The following is a 20,178-nucleotide window of genomic DNA, read 5'->3' as shown; positions in this document are numbered from 1 at the left end:
AAAGTCTCATGGGGAAAAAAACGAAAAATCAGCAGATCATTTATTACATACAGGAACATGAAACAGTAAAACAAACTGGGTAAAATAACAGAACGTTCATGTACAGTGGACTCATTGCTGTGCAGACCCACCAAACAGATGAGTGACTTTGTACATAGCTTTTAATGATCGGTGCTTTTAGATACACTTGTGGTTGGAATTTTTTAACTGCTCTGAAAAGCTACGGTTGGTTTAAGAACTGCTTTTTAGCTAATCAAAGTAGAAACAGACAAAAAAAAAAAACAAAGAAAAGAAAAAGACAGAACAGAGAATAATAAACTGCGGTGCTCGTTTTGATTCTCTGCTTTGCTCAAAAGAAGAGTCCTCTCATCCTCCGGCCGATGCCCTGTCTGTCGTACAGGACGTTGAACTTGTTGATGAACTGATTCATACTGTTGCAAGTCTTGGTGATAGTGCCTAAGTAGGCCATGAGGCCGACGTCATTACATTGCTGCAGGGTAAACAGAAGAACGGCGTCAGGGAGTTCTCACTTTTACAGCACAATGAACAGTAACATCATCACAACAAGAGATATTTAATCATAAATTTATTTTTCCTTGTGACTCAGACTTCTTATCTTATCTAACTGACCATCTTTTATTGCTGCTTTCATTTTATTATTGTAGTATTCGATGTCGATGACAGCAAAACGTGCAGCAAAAAGGGTGCAGCTACACTTTGATAAAATGAGATGTGAGCTTTGATTTTAGGATTGTGTTTGTCTTCTGTTTTTGGACCCAGTACTTGGGAACACTGGGAAAGATTTATGTAATGTGGGTAAAAGTAAACAAATAGAGAGTGGAGTACACTGTGTAAAAGTGACTAAATAATCACCAGCTGAAAAATACATCCCACTGCTCCGTTAATTTCTTGTACACTGGCAGATTATTAAAAAAAAACAATGGAAAAATACCTAAAATGACTTCACGCGTCTTGCATAGAACTTATCAAACTGAAGATTGGTGACTTTTTGCAATACAGTTGCACGATTTAGGAGCTGCTTTTCATTTATTTTCTATCTCATCAAAAATGATCCACATGCTTTATGTGGCCGGTGCAGCAATGGGGTCAGTTTATAAACTGACGCATTTGTCTTTACATCTTTACCAACTACAGCAAATGCTTGAAAAGTACTTTGAGCATTTTATGTGTCTCGATACGCAACGAAAATTTATTTGGCTCTAAACTGTCCACTGAAACACTGTAGTTCCATCTTTATAATTACATGTAAACACATCACATTTGAATACACTGATCCCTGAATCGCGTGTTTCCCTGCCTGTTAACTGTTACAGTGCTGCTAAATATTAGCTATATTTAAAAACTGTTACCAAAGAGAGGCAAGTTAGATTATTCCTTTTCTCATTTTTCCCGGGATTTTGACCTGCCTTGGTCCATCTGTGTGTGTGTGAAGGAGCAACAAAGATTACTTACATCATAGAAGTCAGTTTTGAATTTTATGGTGCTGAGGACTGGCAGTCTGTGGCACAGGGCGTTTGCTTCTCGAAGGATCTCATGATTAAATGGCACCTCGCCTGTGAGAAACAAATAAACAGCACGCTGGAAAATGTTGAGTTTGTCAAGAAACTGTCAAACAGAAGCTTGTAATTACAGAGGGGCATGTTTGAGGGGCCTCCTTTAAAAAAAAATGAAGGAGAGGAAACATCTCATTTAAAAACATCTGCTTTTCAGATTTATTTTCACATTCTTCGCTCTCACTCAGTCATTAAACGACCCCCTCATCCTCTCACCTGCTTCCACGGCTTTGACGTACTCTAGAATGATCTTCACTCGGCTGTGGAGCATCTTTATCGCACTGTGCTGGGCTATAAGGTGTTCAGCAACTAACACAGAAGAAAGACACCAAACAACACAGTTAAACCCCGATTCATTTTGATGGTGACCAATAAGACGCAGGTCACAGGACAGCTGACTGATGGAGGAGACACCATGTGACACCATGCCCTAACTGACAGCTTGTTACACCTCATTTAAATCATTTATTTCTGGGTTTACATGGTTGTACAATGTAAAAATTTCCCCCCAGTGTGAGGCAGAAAGTTTGGAGAGCTACTGTAAAACCCTGAGGGAGAAAATTCAGCTGAAAGCATCTAATCCGTGGATCCTGCCACCATGCATGTGGCAGCCCATGGCCTAGGTTCACCTCTTTTTTGACTTTGCCCCCTTCCTAACATGACTTTAACACTTGAGAAGCTCTAGTATGCATCACAGAGGCATGAGTGCAGAAAGACAAAACTAGAGAACGGCCAAACTGAAATTGTAGAAGGTGTTTTTGCTGTTGTTGTATTTTTTTTAGTCATACCTCGTATCACAAATCATTTGTATATTGCATTTTTTAAAGGAAACACATTTTCATAAAAAGTAGTCAAGTCTGCCTTTAATCTTTGACAACAGCGCCTCTAACCGTTTCTAAGCCTAGAAACTCAACAAAGCTACAAAAGCCATTTCCTTTGGATTTGAAGCTGGAGAAAAGCTCTGATTGACCACCTTTTGTGGCTTATTGTTAAATAAAGAATGCTTAATTGGCAACAATTCATGACTATGATCAGTGTGTAGCTAGTAGAACATGTACAAGTAATTCTTGAGGCAACAGCTTGTCTTGCCTGTTGAGTTTTCTCCAGTGCCGGTGGCCGTCATACGAGCTACGTGGTCAACGCCAATTCTCTCCGCTTCCTCTGTGGCCAGAGTGTACGTCAGCTCAGCAAATAACATGGTGGCCTGAAAACAAACAAACAAACAAAAACAATACATATCAGATGAAACTGAAGCATCTGTGGCAATCAAGATTAGACGTGCACTAGATAAAAGTGGAAGTAAACTATACCTCGCCACTGATGATGTCAATGACAGATTCATAAACGCTAACAGGAAGCTGTGGGACAAAAGAACACTGTTTAGAGCAGAGGCGTTTGTGTTTGTACCAGTGACATCGTTGCTGAAACAATGCAAATGAACTCACGTCCGTGTGTTTGGTCATTGGGTTAAGCTTCAGGAAAAGAGGGCTCTCAATGATCTCGCACACCTGCCAGGAAGTAGAGAAATGAGGGTAAAAGCAAACGATCTGAAATATCCAGCATCATGTACTTGTGTGTAGACTCTATAGCAGTATAAAGGCATGTGTTAACGTACAACACAAGTGGAGCAGGTGTGTATGGGGTTTTAAGATATTTAAAAGCTTAAAAGTGATACATTTTGCTTCTGAAACATTCATGGTCACAGTACACGTGTCAAAACATCGACATCCTGCCACCTGTCAGTGGGCTTCAGTGTCTGCCTACCTGCTTGTGAATGTGGATATCTGACTGGTCTGGAGGACCACCTGTGGTGTACCAGCCCAGAAACTCCATGTCTTTGAAGACCTGTTTGACTGAGAGACCAGAGGACAAATGTAAAAACAAAATGATCTGATGACTTGACTTACTGATAAATAAATATCTGAGAGGGGCTTGGAGAACATAGTCATCAACGAACTCTCTCACAGTGACATGAAAACTGAAGAGATTTTTTTTTTCTCATGCTCCGCTTTTTTCAAGGTTACAGCAGTTAACTAAACAATATAGTGAACTTACGAAACAAACTACAGGTTTAAGTCTTTGTCATTTTAATAAAATGTGTTAAAAAATACAAATTAAAAAAAAACCCTGCTTGATGAGGCTTTGTTGCAAATGCTTACAGAGGCTCGGGATGTCTCCACGACTGTGAGTCAACTGCCTTCATAAAGAGTTGTGTTTTTGTTATAATCACTGTTCTGATTTTCTGGAAATTAACAGGAACTGACTTGAAAAAAAAAATTACAAAATCCAAAGCAAGAGGCAGAGATCGAGAGTTTTGGTAGTTTTTATGTCATTTTGACCAAAAGACTTGTGTGTAAATCATTTACTTATGGCTCAACAACTGGATCCAATGCTGCCATCTTTTGGTCAAGTGTCAGGAATCTCCCTTCACGTGTTTTACTCCTTGCACATCCAAACATATTAACAATGTATCTGTACTCTTTGGGAACTGAAACTCCAAAACTACAGAGTCCCATTCTGGCGTTCAAGACTTATCAATTGTTGTACTGTTTATTGTTCTTCGTGTGGGAAGGTCAGAACACAGATAGAAAATGTCTCAATTTAATAAAGGAGGCAAGGACAAAACTAGAGTCTAAGTCTAGAAAAACAAATCACGACAAACTGACGTGTGAACTGATTTTCCTGAATGATGATTACGCCAGTGTTACTAATTTTAGCACAACTCCAGCTACCGAACAACTGAGTCATCAAAGAAGATGCACACACAAATATGTGCATTATTGTCCTTAACACTTGAACAAAGCTTACACTGTTCCTCCTTGGTGTAGTAGTACTCCTTGTCAATGTGCACTTTGTCGTCTATGGTGTGAGACAGCAGCTCAAAGGAGTTCATCACCTCGATGTTTCGACCCTCCTGTTTCCCAATCAGAGCTCCTATCACTGAGCAGAGACAAACACAACAGCATATGTTTATCTTTAACTTAGACTTTTATTCCATAAGCCCAATATATATGTGATAGGATAATGTGTTGTTTTTTCACACATACCCTGCATCGGTCGGCCCTCCTGCGAGCGGATGCGTATCCAGTGATCGGATATGTTTAGGATAACCAGAGGGTGTAAGGCCACAGAAACACTCCCAGTGACCCCTGAGGCCATAACACTGGGGCTGGCTACAATCACACAAAGACACAAACATGATTGGGATTAACAGTATGTCAATGACAATATATAAAAAAGTCAAAAAACTTGTTAACTGGAAGCACTTTGTCAAATTCAAACAATTACCGGAAAGCCAGACAAAGAGTTTCCATCTCAAATCAACCATCACAGAATTTTATCGTCACAAACTTTAAAATTTTACCTTCGTATGATATCAATGAAAATGTGTCGATGGACCATTTTTGAAAAGAATACATCTTGAAAAATGTTTGATATATGAAGCTACAAATTCACAGCAACCAATATATATGTATCCAATCTGTGGACCATAGCCTTTTTAGGCAAATCTGAGATAGTTGTGCAAAAGGGCAACAGTGACCCAGGTACAAACGGAAATACTTCTTCAAATCCAAATAATTACTGGAAAATTAGGAAAAAAGCAACAGTGATGAACCAAAAGTGATTAATATGGTCCAATCAGATTAACTGGAAAGTTAATCAACAATGGATCAGCCCTGTTTCGGTATACGTCTAATCAAACTGCATGTATATGTGGAACACAAGAAAATAAGCAGAGACACATCAATAGCGGTAAATCAGTATGGACCCAAAACAATCAATAACGTTTGACCAATGCATAACAGACAAAATAATAAGAGAGATTATTTACACTCGGATTGTAGCTGATGACAATAATCACTGAGCTCCAGAGCCAAGCAACAGTACACAGTTTTCTTTCCATTCAAAATAAGTGACTGGATATATCCTTTTGGCATTAATCATCTGTTTAGTTTGGCACAAACGATCATTCTCAGGATCGTTCCTAAAAGGTTAAATAGCATATACAATCATAAAACGAGTTCCACAGTTTCCCAACAGGACACCTGGGCAGGTAGATGAGTCAGCGAGGTGCCCAATGACAGTTTATAAAGTTAATAAAACGCGACTCTGAGCGGTCGCCCTATGCTCGCTACATACAGTCATTTTAATGTATATGTAACTATTCACACAGATATAGGCCTGCATGTCGGTTTCTCTCATGTATAGCTAATGTTGACGTGTTTGGTGTTGCAGCACTGCCACAGCATTTTAATCAACTGCACATGATGTTAGCTTTTACTTCAAATTTCTGATGCAAACTCCTGTGGCAAAGCAGAGGGAACTGCCTGAAATATCCACACAGTGATGAATGTACTGACAGCTTCACAGAGCTGAGTACGTTAACCTGCTATGTCAGCGAGCAAGCTCCTTACGACCCTTTAACACCACGGAGTCGCCACTTCCGCTCACTTATAACACACAAAACAACATATACGGCAACCTGCGCGCAGGTTTTGGTTGGTGTGGACAGAAACGATGAGATGAGGGATAAATACTCGCCTGCCCCATCCACTTCCATTCCTCCACCATTGCTGGTCGCCATCTTGTCCGGTAATCCGCGCAGGCGCAGTGGACTGTTGATGCAAAGGACGTTAAGTGGCTCTTCGCGGGGCTCTTTTTTAAAACAAACCATGCCGCATATTCACGGTCATAAACCTGATGGGAGTTTATAGAAACATAGGCTCTTTGGGTCGGGGAACGTTGTGTTGAGCTTAAAGCCGCTGATTTGATTTAACTGCCCAGCGGCCGCTCGGTCACACAGTCAGTGGACCGGTGTTTCCGGGGGATTGCTGATTCGGGCGCAACCCGTGTGCGTTCATGTACCATTCCGTGTGTGAGGTTTGAGAGTTTTGTTTACAAAATGGAAGAATTTAGGGGCTGCAATCTGGACTACTTTCCCGAAAACATTTTAATCGATGTGTTGTCCTACCTGAACGTACGAGAGGTCGTCAAAGCCGGGAGGTAAGGGGATTTCAACTTTGCTCTCAATGATTTACTAGTTAATCGTCGTTTAAAACAAAACTCAGGTTTTCGTTTGTTTTGTCTTTTGTTATGTGATTTGTGCATATGTTTATATATTTTAAATTGTGGTTTTAGGGTATGTAAGAGGTGGAAACGCCTTGTTAAAGACCAAAGACTGTGGAGAAATGTCGACCTGACTTCATGGAAAGGGGTAAGGATGCTGTTGCCAGTGTGGCTTCATCATTTTTCGTTTCTTCTGTTAATGCAGGCCAGGCATTTTAGTAATCTAGTCTGTTACTTGGGGATAATAATAGAAACAAACCCATAGCGATAACTTTTTTTTTTTGATAAAGATGAACGACTGGGAGCTGTTGACTCATGTTTTAATTTATCCTCTCACATTAAAGCACTGGTTTTAACTGTATCATCAAATAAAAATACAACACCGTGATTTTCCTGTCTCAAAACGGGCCCACTTATACAGTTGTCCTGAGATATTTATAGATGCATCATGGGCATGAATGCCACAGGAATTTGGGTCTGTGTAGGTTCTCAGTCATCCAGGTCATGGTAATCCAAGGCGCTTGGAAAGAAAAACGACTGGACTGCTTTAAGTTTCTTGAAGACATTTCACCTCTCAGTTCTAAGACCAAACGACCCTCTTAAGGGACAACTCCCACTAGAGCTGAAATACCTGGGGCTTTCCACCATTTGGTCTTAGAACTGAAGAAGCTTCTGGGGTGAGAGGTGAAATGTCTTGAAGAAACTTAAAGAAGTCCAGCCATTTTTCTTTCTAAGCTCTTTACATAGGAATTTGGGGCTTTTCATAATTTCTTTGAACTGTTCTTTGTCCAGGGTGGAATAGAATAGTACAGAACACAGCTTTAATGGCTTTAAAGAGGAAAAAGTAGATGCACAAGTTTGAATCAAATCCACACATACAACCCCAACTAATATTTGGTTAATATAAATATTGGTTGCACTTCAGTTAAACACTTTCGGTAGCCATCAACAAGCTTTTGGTGCAACAGTAGCTGGGTATTTAACCACTCTTCTTTGCAGAATTGGTTGAGTTTAGTTAAATTGGTTGGTTTCCACATGGAGCCAGCTTTTAAACATAGTCTACAAGTTTTCAGTACAATTGACGTTGGAGCTTTGGGAAAGCCATTCCTGGAGCTTAGCCTGGTTTATCCATCCCAAAGCCAGTTTTGACATATCTTTGTTTCAACAACCTAGTTGCTGATTTGAGTCTTAGGCCATCTATTGGCAGTTTCTGAGCTGTTACTAGTCATTCTTAACAGCCATCCACTAATATTTTCTCTTGGCTGGTATGTGTTTTTCTATTGTATGTGTATTTTAGTTTCTTTGATAGTGAATAAAATTGTGTATTGCTTTTTAAAGCCCCTTGTAAAGCATTTTGAAATGCTTTTGTGTGTAAAATATGCTCTAAAAATAAACAATGAGCATCATTTAATAACACATGGGTTGTGTGTTTGTGCAGTTATTGACTGTTATTGTTTCTCTCTCTCAACACACACATATTCATGGACTGTCCACTGTGTGTTAGGTGACATCCCGCATCCTTTGGGTCCTGCTGCGTCAGTACCTGGGTTGCGGACTAAGGTGCCTTCGCTTGCGTGGTTTGCTGCTGTCCGCACGTGGCGGAACCTTTCTCTCTGAGTCTTGGCTTAAAGCTTTGTCCACAAAATGCCCTCGACTGAGTAAGCTCTATCTTCTGCATGCAGACCTGAGAAGCCTGCCCAGTTGCCAGATCCTACCTCCATCTTTGCAGGTGCTGGAGCTGCGGGGTTGTGAGCTGCCTCGTGGCTTCTTCAATCAGACCCTGCCATCAGCTAGTCCCCAAGAAAGAGCAGAACCCACATCCAGTGTTGGTGCTCAACTGAAAGGAAGGAACCAGAAAGGAAAAGGGGCTGGCTCTCCTTCAGGGATTGGTATTGAGAGGTTAGTCCTTAACAATGTGCCCTCTTTTACAGACCAGCACCTGCAGGGTCTGACATCATGGGAGAGGCTCTGTCATCTAGAGCTACGTGACACCTTTCGTGTAACAGCTAATGGGCTTAGAAGCTGTGCTGCCAAAGATGGTGTCTGTGGTGTAGAAGGGCTTTCCAGGCTCAAGTTTCTGGAAATAGGCATTACAGGGCGGCAGGGCTACCAGTTACATATGGCCTCCCTTGGCTTGGGGGCTGGCTGGCTTGGGCTGGAGGAGCTAAGTCTTGGTGGAAAAGAGGTGGGTCCAGGTTTGCTCTGCGCCAGCCGCTTGAAAGACCTGAAACGTCTGCGCCTGTGGGACTGCACACTCAGCGAGCTGCAGATAGCCCGGAGCTGCAGGATGCTCCGTGGACTTCGCCAGCTGGAATTTGTGGACGTCAGGTTCCAGCCTCGTCAGAATCCACCAGCAGAAGAGGGGGAGGGCGGTGAGGAAGAAGAGCAGGACAGAGAAGAAGCTGCAGGTGCAGATAGCAGCAGCGACGAGAACAAGATGGCAGATATGAATGATCCTATTCCAGGTCTGCGTCGCACACTGGCTGTCCTGCTGCCATCCTGCACACTGGTGCTTACCAACTGCTCTGTTCAGAATAATGAAGATTGAATGAAGCTATATGCTGCTATATACAAGCAACCCACATGGGATTAAAAATAAATAAATAAAACAATAACAACAAAAAACTGTTACATAGGCTTTTAGATCATGTTGATATAAGTAGAACCCGATTCAGAATGCTCTGTCAACTTTTTCTGACAATGCCACAATAAGTCCATAAATAAATAAATAAATAATTTTAAAAGTCTGCTCACAATGATCCATGTTTATAGTATTTTTAGGCTTTTAGAATGAAATAACAAAAACTGAATAGCTGTACACAGTAATGTATTCAAATGTATTAAGGGTTTATTGAGCGATTAAATAAAAAAAAAAATAGTATGTATAAAAATAAATGACTTCCTCGACAGAATTACCTTTGAGTGCTTTAGAGGAGGATTGCAGTTTTCAGCAGTGCAAGAACAACAATAAATGTTTTGGCCCTTTATTTAGCTTTTTACAGTATTATGTTCAAAATGTTACTTGTCTTGATTAAAGCTGACTTAGAAGTAAGAGATATATTGTGATATGGTGTTTTCTGAAAAATCTGATTGGTAACAGTTGCATAAAACTTCCAAACTGAATTGTCTGTCGTTGACAAATCAGATTACTTCATCACATTGATGCAAACATCATGAAAAACATCTTTCTCGTCAGTTTGCAAGGTTGCCTCATAAGCTGAGGTTACTACATTATGAAAGTTAAGAAAAAACATCTGTCGTCAAAGACACAAATTATATTGTCTTAAGGGATATGTCATGATCTCCTACAATACTCAGTTTCTTTGAGGTAAGTCAGTGGGAAGTCTCTCCTTTTTAGTGCTTAGAAACTCTAACGGTATGAAATAAAATGCAGAACAGTTGCTGTTGGACTGTAAACAGATAAGCAGGTGTAAGCTACAAAGACAAATAAGTCATGATCCACCTGTTTCCTGTTCTTTACCACTTATCAACAGCGTATACTGTCAGAAAACATATATTTTACTCTGTTTGGTTGGGTGATGCACAGGATATTGTTGGGTGTTGCATATGTGTTTTGTAGAAACTGAGAACAAAAAGCAACCGCTTATCCTGAATGTGTGTATATTGTCTCAGTTTTAGGAAAAAACATGGAAGATTTGTGTCATCCTACCGAAGTGTGTTGCATTTAAAGCAACCATTCAATGAAGGTTCATCTTGTGAAGAACAAATTGTTCTGAATAAAGCTATTTTGATGAAGTAAACCCAGAATTTGTGCTTGAATACAAATACGGTATGTCGACTGCACCTTTAAAGATGACTGATCAGTTTGTCATGAAACTGCATGTATCATTTTTCAAGGTCAAATACTACATTTTATCTTCTTTTACATAGGTGATTTCTTGTCAGCTTCAGAAAATTGTCACGGGTCATTTCTCTTGTTTTGAGTGTTGGAGTGGCCAGTAACGGTTTTTGAAAAGTGGAAAGACAAGAATTTAAATGAGTAAGTATTAATCCTACACAAGTAGCTTAATGGTACACAAACCGTATAATCAAAATTAAAAGCATCTTAATTAAAAGTAATTATGGGATTAAAAGTTTGGATTCATGAATTTATATATGATATGCAGTATATTTTGCAGCTGGAAATTGTTTTAATTTTTTATATTCTACACAACAAAGAATTTAACACCTACATACCGTTGAGTTCAAATTTGTCCAGTGTGAACATTTCACATTGAAAGTGACCCAATATACACATAGATTAAAATGGTTAAAAATGTTATACTCTTGTAAGGGTGCTATGAATTTTTGTACATTACGGCTCTTACTGGTCAAATTTGAGCCGCAGCTATTTGGATACATTTTAGATCCACCATAGGTCAATAGGTCAAATCAAGGAAGACATTGGTTTTAGAGACTCTTGAAACTAAACATGTACTGTTAGTAAAACAGCATAGATGTGATCATATATGGTGCACCTGTTTTACCCATTTCAGAACAGGTGAGTGGGAAAAACATTCAAGTCCTACATACAAAGTTTCCTACCACTGCCCTGAATGCACAAACTATTTGCAATTAGCTTTTTATGTGCTCCAAGTGTCGATTAATGTTGAAGTAATGTTGCTAATTATATATAATAGTTATGAGGGATTGTCTGCAATAGCAGTGAGGACACTATTAAACAACTGAAATTTCTTGCCATTTTCACTTTCAGTAAATTAATAAGTATAGCTAAATCAAAATAGCTTTTATGGCTGTTGTGTTACTGTATGATGATTTTCTGCAAAATAAATGTTGTAAATTTGAAAATACACTTCCCATACTCTTTATTAAGGACTAATCAACCATTTATTATTATTGTCAGGTAGGCTATTTACCGCATACATTTTAATTGAGAGAGCCAGAGAAAAATGTTTTTTTAAAATGTAATTGTTACTTATAACATGTATGTAACTTTGTAATTTTAACATGTTGTCGCCTCTTGGCCAGGACTCCCTTGAAAAAGAGGTTTTTAATCTCAATGGGACTTTTCCTGGTAAAATAAAGGTTAATAATAATAATAATTAGATCAGTGGTTTAAAAAATGGTTAAAATGTATGGAGTTATTTATGAGGGAATTTTTGGGCCAATATAGACTAGAACCATACCGTGAAGGCATTAAATCTTCAGTATGAAATAATAAGTATAAAGTAAATGACGTATAAAGTAAAATATTTGCATTTGTGAAGTAAGATTTGAAAGTAGCATAACATAGAAATGAAGTAAAATACATTCAAACCGTACCAGGTGTATCAGGTACTGTTGGTTTTCTGTCACGTGCTTGAATTTTGTAGATTTTAGCCAATGAAAAATTAGGCCTTTATGGACGCAGACAAAGGATATAAATGCTGTATACAGCCTACATACATCACATACCGTGGACGTTACTCCTGCTTTTTTAAAATAATGTACAGCATGTGGGCGGGACCACATCCACCGCTCACCAATGACACGCTGCCCCTTGCAGCGCTTTTATCCAATGACTGTTCTCTAAGTGTGCGAAGCTCACCAATCACGTTCGTGAAGATTAGCTTTTTGAAAACGCTGGCGGCCGAGGAAGTTCTGGGTTACAAGATTGAGGTTTTCACGCTGTAAATTTAATACTGTTTTTCCTTCACTACGATGCAGGTAATTCGATATTTATACATTTATGTCCAAGCGTTACCGAGTAACAGTTGATAACAATTTAAACTCCGTATATAATGTTTACGTAGACGTAAATTTTAGCTTAATTTAGCTAACCTTGTGTTTGCAAGCTAGCTCAGCAGACTAACGTGTAACGTTAACTCGAGGTAAAAAGATCACAGGTAGTATATTCTATGAACGAGGCAGTGTTTTCTACTTCGAGTTAAGTTAATGTTTTCCTTAAAGGTGATCAGTACAGTGACTTGTACTGCAATTGTTTGAACGCTGACTTTAAATGACAGAGGCCCGGTAAACCTTTTTCTTTGTTTAACGATTAATTTAAATGTTTAACTCGTTGATCTTCAATCCAGTAAGTGTAATTTATGAACACTATATAAAGCATTGAACCAGCATATCTAAGGTCAGTGTGGCGATCAAGTCATGATAAAACAAGGCGTCTTTACCTCTCAAACCGGGTAAAGAGTTGTGGTGGGTAATTCAGCCACCCACAGACAGTGTTTCCTTCTCGGTTTTGTATATGATAATGAAAACCAGCTGAAATCAAATATATTACTGTCTCTGGCACTAGAAAACGCTTTAGATGTGTGCACAATTTAAAAAAAACGAGAGGGGATGGAATCTAGAAATAATCTAACCATCGGTTAGGTCGCAGTAATAGCCGTGTGTGCTCTCCATTATATTACTTTATTTTACACACTAAGTATTAACTTGAAGTGGAGGGTGGCTCTCCAACTTTAGGAACGTGTTACACCCTGTGCTATTTTGGCGTAAAACAGGAAGTGACAGTGATTGTAGAGGTGGCCCTTCCAGTAAGTAAAAGCATACAAATTCTGTTTTGCCTCTAGAAAGATTATTGGCGACCTGAACCTAGTTTAGATGCTGTTGCATTAAGTGAAGAGAGCTGTTAAATAAAGATCTCCAAGAAATACTGATGAACTGAAACAGTTTGGTAAGGAGAAATACTCCACCATTCATGTTTGTCATTGTGCATGCATCATAAGTTATACATGAGGAAAGTTTCTACAATTTACATAAATTCACTACAGCTCAGTGTGTGTGTGTGCACGCTAAGAAATGAAAAGAACATCTGGTTGTGCTTAATGATTGAAATCAGAATGTAATTGTGACTTGGATGAACTTCAGACCATATTTTATAAGTAATCTATTCAGACATTGAGTTAATTCCAAACGCTTGGTTAAAGTCACCATTAATGATAAACAGGGAAAGCACTGAGCCTTGACACAACATCCTAGGTTATGAGTTACAAAGTGTGCCTTAATCTCTTGCTTGCTTCCCTTTGTTGGTTGTCTAAAATAAGTATAAAGCTAAAAGCAAGGGGGGCACAAAATAGCTCAAATGTACTGTTTTAGTGAGTTGTATTTATTTCTTTACAGAATAAGGAAAATTACGAGCCCAGAGGTCTTCAAAGACCAGTAAGTATGGAAATTGTAAAAGATTATGTTGCTTGGCCCATTACTGTTAACTGTGCTTAAATCTAGCAAGCACATCTGATTCAGCTTGGACTGAGGTGTTATTAAAATACCGAAAGTCACTTTGAGCAAATCAAAGAATATATGTAGGTAAAATTTTGTAGTAGTAGTTGTAATATTAATAAATGAGTGATTTAGCCATAGTGCAATGAATAAATCACTTATAGCTGTGTTTTTGTGTTTGCTCTTGATGTCAGTTTGCCACACCGAACCTGTCAGGCCCTCAGCGAGTTGTGGTGAAGCAACGAGCAGACACAATGAAAAATACTGTCACAGGTAAGTCTTTCCTTCTGTGCAGATGCTGATAAGACCAAGGTTATTGTAGTTAACTAAACTAAAACTGGATATTGGGGGGGAAACTGATTAAAATAGAAATGAAAACTAAAGTTTAAAAAAATCCATATACCTGGAAAACTACATTTAGAGAAAAAACTAAAACATAACTAAATTAAAATTAAAAGACAGAAAATTAAAAGGTAAACTGAAGTGTTCATATCCACTCTGGAAACTGACTGAAATTGAATTTGAAACAAAGTAAAAATGAAATTTAAAAACTAATCGCAAAACACAAACCTATGATAACTGATTGAGACCCCTCAGGAAATTTTTAATTGCTAAGTTTTAATTGTGGTGTTATTTTTAGGTCCTGCGAGAGAATGCATTGGCTCGTCCTCCAGCTCAGCTTCAAAGTAAGTGTACTACCTAAGGCTAGTTCTATATTCCTGATATGTTGTCTTTGTCCTGAATATTTAAAATAACTTTTTGTTTTTATTTCAGGAAAATTTCCATTGATGACTTTGACATTGGTCGGCCACTTGGAAAGGGAAAATTTGGAAATGTCTATCTTGCGAGAGTGAAGAAACTCCAAGCAATTGTGGCACTGAAGGTGTTGTTCAAGTCTCAGATGGAGAAAGAAGGTGTGGAGCATCAACTCAGGAGAGAGATTGAGATTCAGGCCCATCTCAAGTTAGTATCCTGCTTCTTTGTTTTTTGTTTTTTTTTTGGCTCTACTCCCTTTTGTCATCTTAGGCACACTGAGTTTACAAACACAAGTTTAATTTGTTACACAATATGTGTTCAAATAATAAGTGTGGTGATACATTCATTGAAATGTACAAAATAACCTTTTGTAGGACTGTCCCGTTTTAGGGCGATTATAACAACCGTCCTATAATTCACACACGTTTGGCAGGCTATGTGCTACCCTCCACTGTCTCCTGCAGGGACATTCAAATGGTCGAACAATGCTGAGAGCTGTGTACTTCTATATCTAAACATTTCAATAATTTGGGTAATTTAAAAAAAAATCTTTAACTGTGCCATTGCTATACACTGAGAAATGTAGTTAATGTCTGTTAACCAATAATTTACATGTATAATGCCTCTGGGGACAAGATATACAAAGAAATGGTGTGTTCTCAGTGGTTTATTTGTCTCTTATAGATTAGGCTGATATTGTATAAATGCATACTATATAATGGCTGCTTATATTTGGTGCATTTAGCATGCTGATTTAAATCTCTTCTGCTTCATTTCCTCAGGCATCCAAACATCCTGCGCTTCTACAATTACTTCCATGACCGTAAGAGGGTGTTTTTAGTGCTTGAGTACGCCCCACGTGGTGAAATGTACAAAGAGCTTCAGAGATGTGGCAGATTTGATGATCGGCGTACTGCCACGGTAAGAACTCAACCAGAATTGTAGTGACAAAAAATTCTTTACTCTGAACTGCAAAAATAGTGAAGTTATAACCTAATGCCAACCTCTTTAAAATTCTAGTACATGGAGGAGATATCTGATGCACTAATGTATTGCCATGAGAAGAAAGTAATTCATCGTGACATCAAGCCTGAGAATCTTCTTCTCGGTTATCGTGGAGAGCTGAAAATTGCTGATTTTGGTTGGTCAGTCCATGCACCTTCTCTAAGGTGAGGAACCACACTGTCACTACTTCGCTTTCTTTACGATGCCTGTTCACCCTGCCCTGCTCACCTTTTTTTAAACCTTCTCAGACGTCGCACAATGTGCGGGACACTGGACTACCTTCCTCCTGAGATGATTGAGGGACACACCCATAGTGAGAAGGTGGACTTGTGGTGCATTGGCGTCCTCTGCTACGAGTGTTTAGTTGGCAACCCACCGTTTGAAACAGCAAGCCACTCAGAAACGTACAAAAGGATTATGAAGGTTGGTGTTTATCTGCATGTGTAATGCACTTAGTCAGTCAAATCTCATGATTAAGTTACAAGTTTCAGTCATAGAGAAGAAGCTGATTTTACTGTAGTGAGAGAAGCCATTTAGGTATCACTCTAGTCGAGCACTTGTTTCCCTTTAGCTCTTACTTTATACTAAAAAAGGAAAATTCTTGTAGGTTTTTCATTATTTCTTCTGGGAATGTAATGTAGTACACAAGATAATTTACCTTCTGTAGCATTATGCTTACCAGATTTAGTACACACATTTTGAGTTTTAGCTCCGATTAAAGTGTTACGCTGAGCGGACTTTCTTGACACTCAAATGTTCCCAGATCTTAACAATTATTATGAACAAAATAAGTCACAAGCAAAGGTTTAATTTAAGCTCCGCTTGTTTTGAACTTATGCATTTTCTGAAATGTGCATAAGAACAGTAGCTGACTGGCAGATGTGGATGACTCTGAAGGGCACAACATTTGACTGCTTATTCCTTTCACAAGTTTTAGAAAATGCATAAAAATACTTTTATCTATATGTTTAATTTTCTGGTTATAAATTCTTAAAATGACACATCTTGCATCGTTTTTTCAAACTTGACATTACATCTCATGTATCAGGAAATGATTATCAAACTCGACTGTACCTGGCAGTTTGTGAGTTGGCTAAGACTTTAAGAATCCCAGCATTCCCCTTTGCTGATAAATGCATGAATCAAATCTTCCATTTGCAGGTGGACTTGAAGTTCCCTAAAGTTGTCTCTGATGGTGCCCGAGACTTGATCTCCAAGCTGCTTCGCCACAACCCCATCGATCGCCTCCCACTACAGAGTGTCATCGACCACCAGTGGGTGCGTGCCAACTCTCACAGGCTCTTGCCTCCAACCTGCCCTGTCAAGAAATCCTGAGCCTGCCCTATGATGGGTCTTTTTCCTTCCGCAAGAGACTGTGGCCCAATATTTTTTTGGTTTCACTGCCATGGGCTTCAAACTGCCATTATACTGGCAACTTTATACATGAAAAGGGTTCAGAGTATTATGTCATGCATGACAAAGATGAACAACAAATTCTGAGAACCTGCAAATGCAGAAAATCTTTCACTTCTTTTGCTTTAAAATGACTTCGGTTAATCAGTTTTTGCTGTTTGTCTATTCTCGCATACCCTTTTTTTTTTCCCCCCAAATGTACAGTCCTTATGTATGTCCTTATCTATGTATAGTGCCTTCTCTAGAAGTGTGTTTTGTTTTTGGTAATTGTGATTTCTTTACTTTTCAAAATTGACACAGCTTTGTTTTGGATTGCTGCCTCAGATGGTGTTGACATCAAAATACTACTGTTAGACTGCCTCATTTATATTCTTGAATAGTTTGTGCCGAGGGGTTTGGGGCTTGTGCAGGAAAGCATGTTTTAATTTCCTTCAAGATGTACTTTAACTTTCTAATAAATATTGTAAAAGGATTTGTTTGCATCAAATGAGTAATTGATCACAGAGTTTATATCTAGCTGCTTGGCAAACCTGGTTAGTGTAATGCAACTATAAGTCCTACCTTTGCTAAGGGTTATATTAAGTTGCTTATACAACATTTAAAAAATATATATATATTGATTTGTAGTCACAGACTTCTATCAAGTAAGGGTAAGTAATTTGGGTTTTTTTGTTGTTTTTTTTTTTTTTTTTTTGTGTAAACCGCAAGAGCAAAAGTGTGTATATATACACCCTCTAATATTTGGTTGAAGGTGCACCCTGAAAGGGGCTATTGGTAGTTATCATCAAGCTTCTGGCATAATTCTGGCTGGATATTTGAACAGTCTTGGCAGGATTATGAGTAGAGTTCATTTAACCCTGGAGAACCCATGGGGTCAGAGCCGACCCCATGGGTTCTCCAGGGTTAAATGTGTTGGTGTCCTGGTACAGACCTGTGTGGGTTGTGTTTTTTTTTTTTTTTAAAAAGCGTAATCCACAAATTTTCAACAGGGTTGAGGTGGGGAAGGCTATTCCAGGAGCTTCAAGTTGACTTGTTTTATATGTTCAAAACCAGCTTTGATATGTGTTTGGGTTCACTGTTCTGTTGGAACACTTAATCGTGTCCAAGATTCAGCTTCACTGGAAAGTTTACAGTTCATGGCAGGGTAGCTGATCCTTGATGCAACACACTCCGAAAATGTTGGGACAGGGGGAACTTTACCACTGGGTCGCATCACATTTTCTTTTAATTACACACCAATCTTCTGGAACTGAAGAAATTGTTGCAATTTTACACACAGAATCTTTGCAATTCCTGCTGTAAGTAAGTAACAGCCTGTGGTCGGCTATCTGATTTTCTTTAATGATGCACCAGACAATTTCAGTGGGAGACGGCTCTGGACTGCAGACCGGCCAGTCAAGCACACAGACTGTTTATGAAGTCAGACTGATATTCTCCTGGAATACGCATGGAGTTCCTGGGAAGAGATTGTCTTAATGGAAGCATATGTCCCTCTAGAAGTCCTATGAAGTCTGCATCAATTACGCCTTCACCCCCCCCCCCCATGCCATGGGCAGTGTTGCACAAACCATACCATCCAACCTTTCTTTTTCATCTTTGGAATGTAGAATTCGACGCTAATCCTCTCCCCAGCGTGGAGTTATTTGACCACAAAACACATTTCTATTGTCACTCGTTCCATCTCAGATGAGCTTGATATAGCAGCAGATTGTGTTCAGTGACACTGATTTTCTGAAGTACTTCTGAGCCCACTTGGCTATGTCAGTCAGAGTAGCATGATGATTTTGAATGCAATACCTTCAAACCTTTTGAAAATCACACACATTCAGCAGGAGTTTCTTCCCTTGGCCTTTACGCCCAATGATTTCTCAGGTCTCCCACACAATGTTACCTTGCACTAAGAAACATTGTTTTTATGGTGAAAGATTGATTTATTTTCTCACAATATCACAGTGGTGAAACACAACCCATCTTTTCTTATAAAGGCTGAACTTCTGGTGCATACCCATTTAATACCCAATCTTGATACCCACACCTGTTCTAGATTAACTTGCTAATTGAGAATGTTACAGATTGTTACTTGTTACTACATTTAAAGCAGGGGTCCCCAATCCAAGTCCACGAGGGCCGATGTCCCTGCAGGTTTTAAATGTGTCCTTGATCCATCACAGCTGATTTAAATGGATAAATTACCTTAACATCTCTTGAAGTTCTCCAGAGGCCTGGTAATAAACTAATTATGTGATTCAGGTGTGTTGACCCAGGGTGAGATCTAAAACCAGCAGGGACACCGGACCTCATGGACTGGTATTGGGGACCCCTGGTTTAAAGGGTTATTTTGCCTCTGCTCCAGCTCCTTTTGAATGTTTTGCAGGCATCAACTTATGTTTAAAAAATGAAATGAGTTGGAGAAAACACTTAACATATCTGATTTGTCCTTTTCCCTGTAAAATGTTCAAGTGCATTACCAAATTGCAGAAAATGAGGTAGCTATCAGTACCAATATAATATACAAAAATGGTTAAAATCCTAAAAGGAGTATTCTAGCCTGTCCTAAGAAGAATGAAACGGCAGAAGAAAAAATGGTTAAAAAATAGTTAATTTCAGTAGTATTATCATAGGTATATGCTAATTTCAAAACCTAAATTCACACGGTAGCGTGGCCGAGCGGTCTAAGGCGCTGGATTAAGGCTCCAGTCTCTTCGGGGGCGTGGGTTCGAATCCCACCGCTGCCATTACTTTTGCTCTCACACAATTCTCTCACTTCGAAAGAACAGTCCGCAATAACAGCTGGACTTTAATTTTTTTTCTCTCGTGTGTCAAATTTTGTAAAATGAGCGCTCTAACTTAAACTGCAAATGTTAATTAAAAGTAACACAAAATAATCTCACTGATAGTTAACCGTTACCGCGGAAATTATTATGTTTGGAAACCATCAGTTTCGTTGCTATATTTGTCACTCGGAATCACAAATTACACATATAACCTGCAAAACGTCTGGGTTTGAATACACCTTGCAGTTTCAAACCGCTAGACAGTGCCACACAAAGTGTTCAGTGCCTAGTTATATCGGCAGAGATGCACAAAACATGTCAGATAACCAAGAGTTAGCTCAATACATTTCAGTAGCTGTATGCCCCGCTAAATATTACAAGGTTCATGAAAAACTGAGAACTCGAGATTT

General features: G+C 39.0%; 3 protein-coding genes and 1 non-coding gene across 4 annotated transcripts; 3 read left to right on the top strand and 1 right to left on the bottom strand.

Annotated features, from left to right (window-relative positions):
- Positions 1–6: 6 nt before the first annotated feature.
- Positions 7–4,766, bottom strand: cops6 (COP9 signalosome subunit 6). The gene is made up of 9 exons (XM_085434162.1): positions 4,622–4,766; positions 4,383–4,514; positions 3,339–3,427; positions 3,020–3,082; positions 2,885–2,932; positions 2,664–2,778; positions 1,791–1,883; positions 1,474–1,574; positions 7–490 (listed from the first exon to the last, which is right to left on the bottom strand). The coding sequence occupies exons 1-9, from the start codon at positions 4,731–4,733 to the stop codon at positions 350–352; spliced, it is 894 nt and encodes a 297-aa protein (XP_085290288.1). The 5' UTR covers positions 4,734–4,766; the 3' UTR covers positions 7–349.
- A 1,417-nt stretch (positions 4,767–6,183) lies between these two features.
- LOC146718008 (uncharacterized) lies at positions 6,184–9,693 on the top strand. The gene is made up of 3 exons (XM_085434137.1): positions 6,184–6,578; positions 6,714–6,789; positions 8,146–9,693. The coding sequence occupies exons 1-3, from the start codon at positions 6,478–6,480 to the stop codon at positions 9,187–9,189; spliced, it is 1,221 nt and encodes a 406-aa protein (XP_085290263.1). The 5' UTR covers positions 6,184–6,477; the 3' UTR covers positions 9,190–9,693.
- A 2,482-nt stretch (positions 9,694–12,175) lies between these two features.
- On the top strand, positions 12,176–17,466 carry aurkb (aurora kinase B). Its single transcript, XM_085434150.1, has 9 exons — positions 12,176–12,308; positions 13,722–13,760; positions 14,015–14,093; positions 14,461–14,506; positions 14,595–14,783; positions 15,359–15,497; positions 15,597–15,745; positions 15,830–16,004; positions 16,743–17,466. The coding sequence occupies exons 1-9, from the start codon at positions 12,303–12,305 to the stop codon at positions 16,914–16,916; spliced, it is 996 nt and encodes a 331-aa protein (XP_085290276.1). The 5' UTR covers positions 12,176–12,302; the 3' UTR covers positions 16,917–17,466.
- Positions 17,467–19,647: 2,181 nt separating this feature from the next.
- On the top strand, positions 19,648–19,729 carry trnal-aag (transfer RNA leucine (anticodon AAG)). Its single transcript has one exon. It is a non-coding gene; the product is annotated as a tRNA-Leu (tRNA).
- Positions 19,730–20,178: the final 449 nt, after the last annotated feature.

Source organism: Copadichromis virginalis, linkage group LG2 (assembly GCF_057382275.1).
Source record: "Copadichromis virginalis isolate Kocher_CV1m ecotype Utaka linkage group LG2, C_Virginalis_male_GT1.1, whole genome shotgun sequence".
NCBI lineage: Eukaryota > Metazoa > Chordata > Actinopteri > Cichliformes > Cichlidae > Copadichromis > Copadichromis virginalis.
The sequence above is the reverse complement of the archived record's forward strand: the minus strand, read 5'-3'. Positions and strand labels throughout refer to the sequence as shown.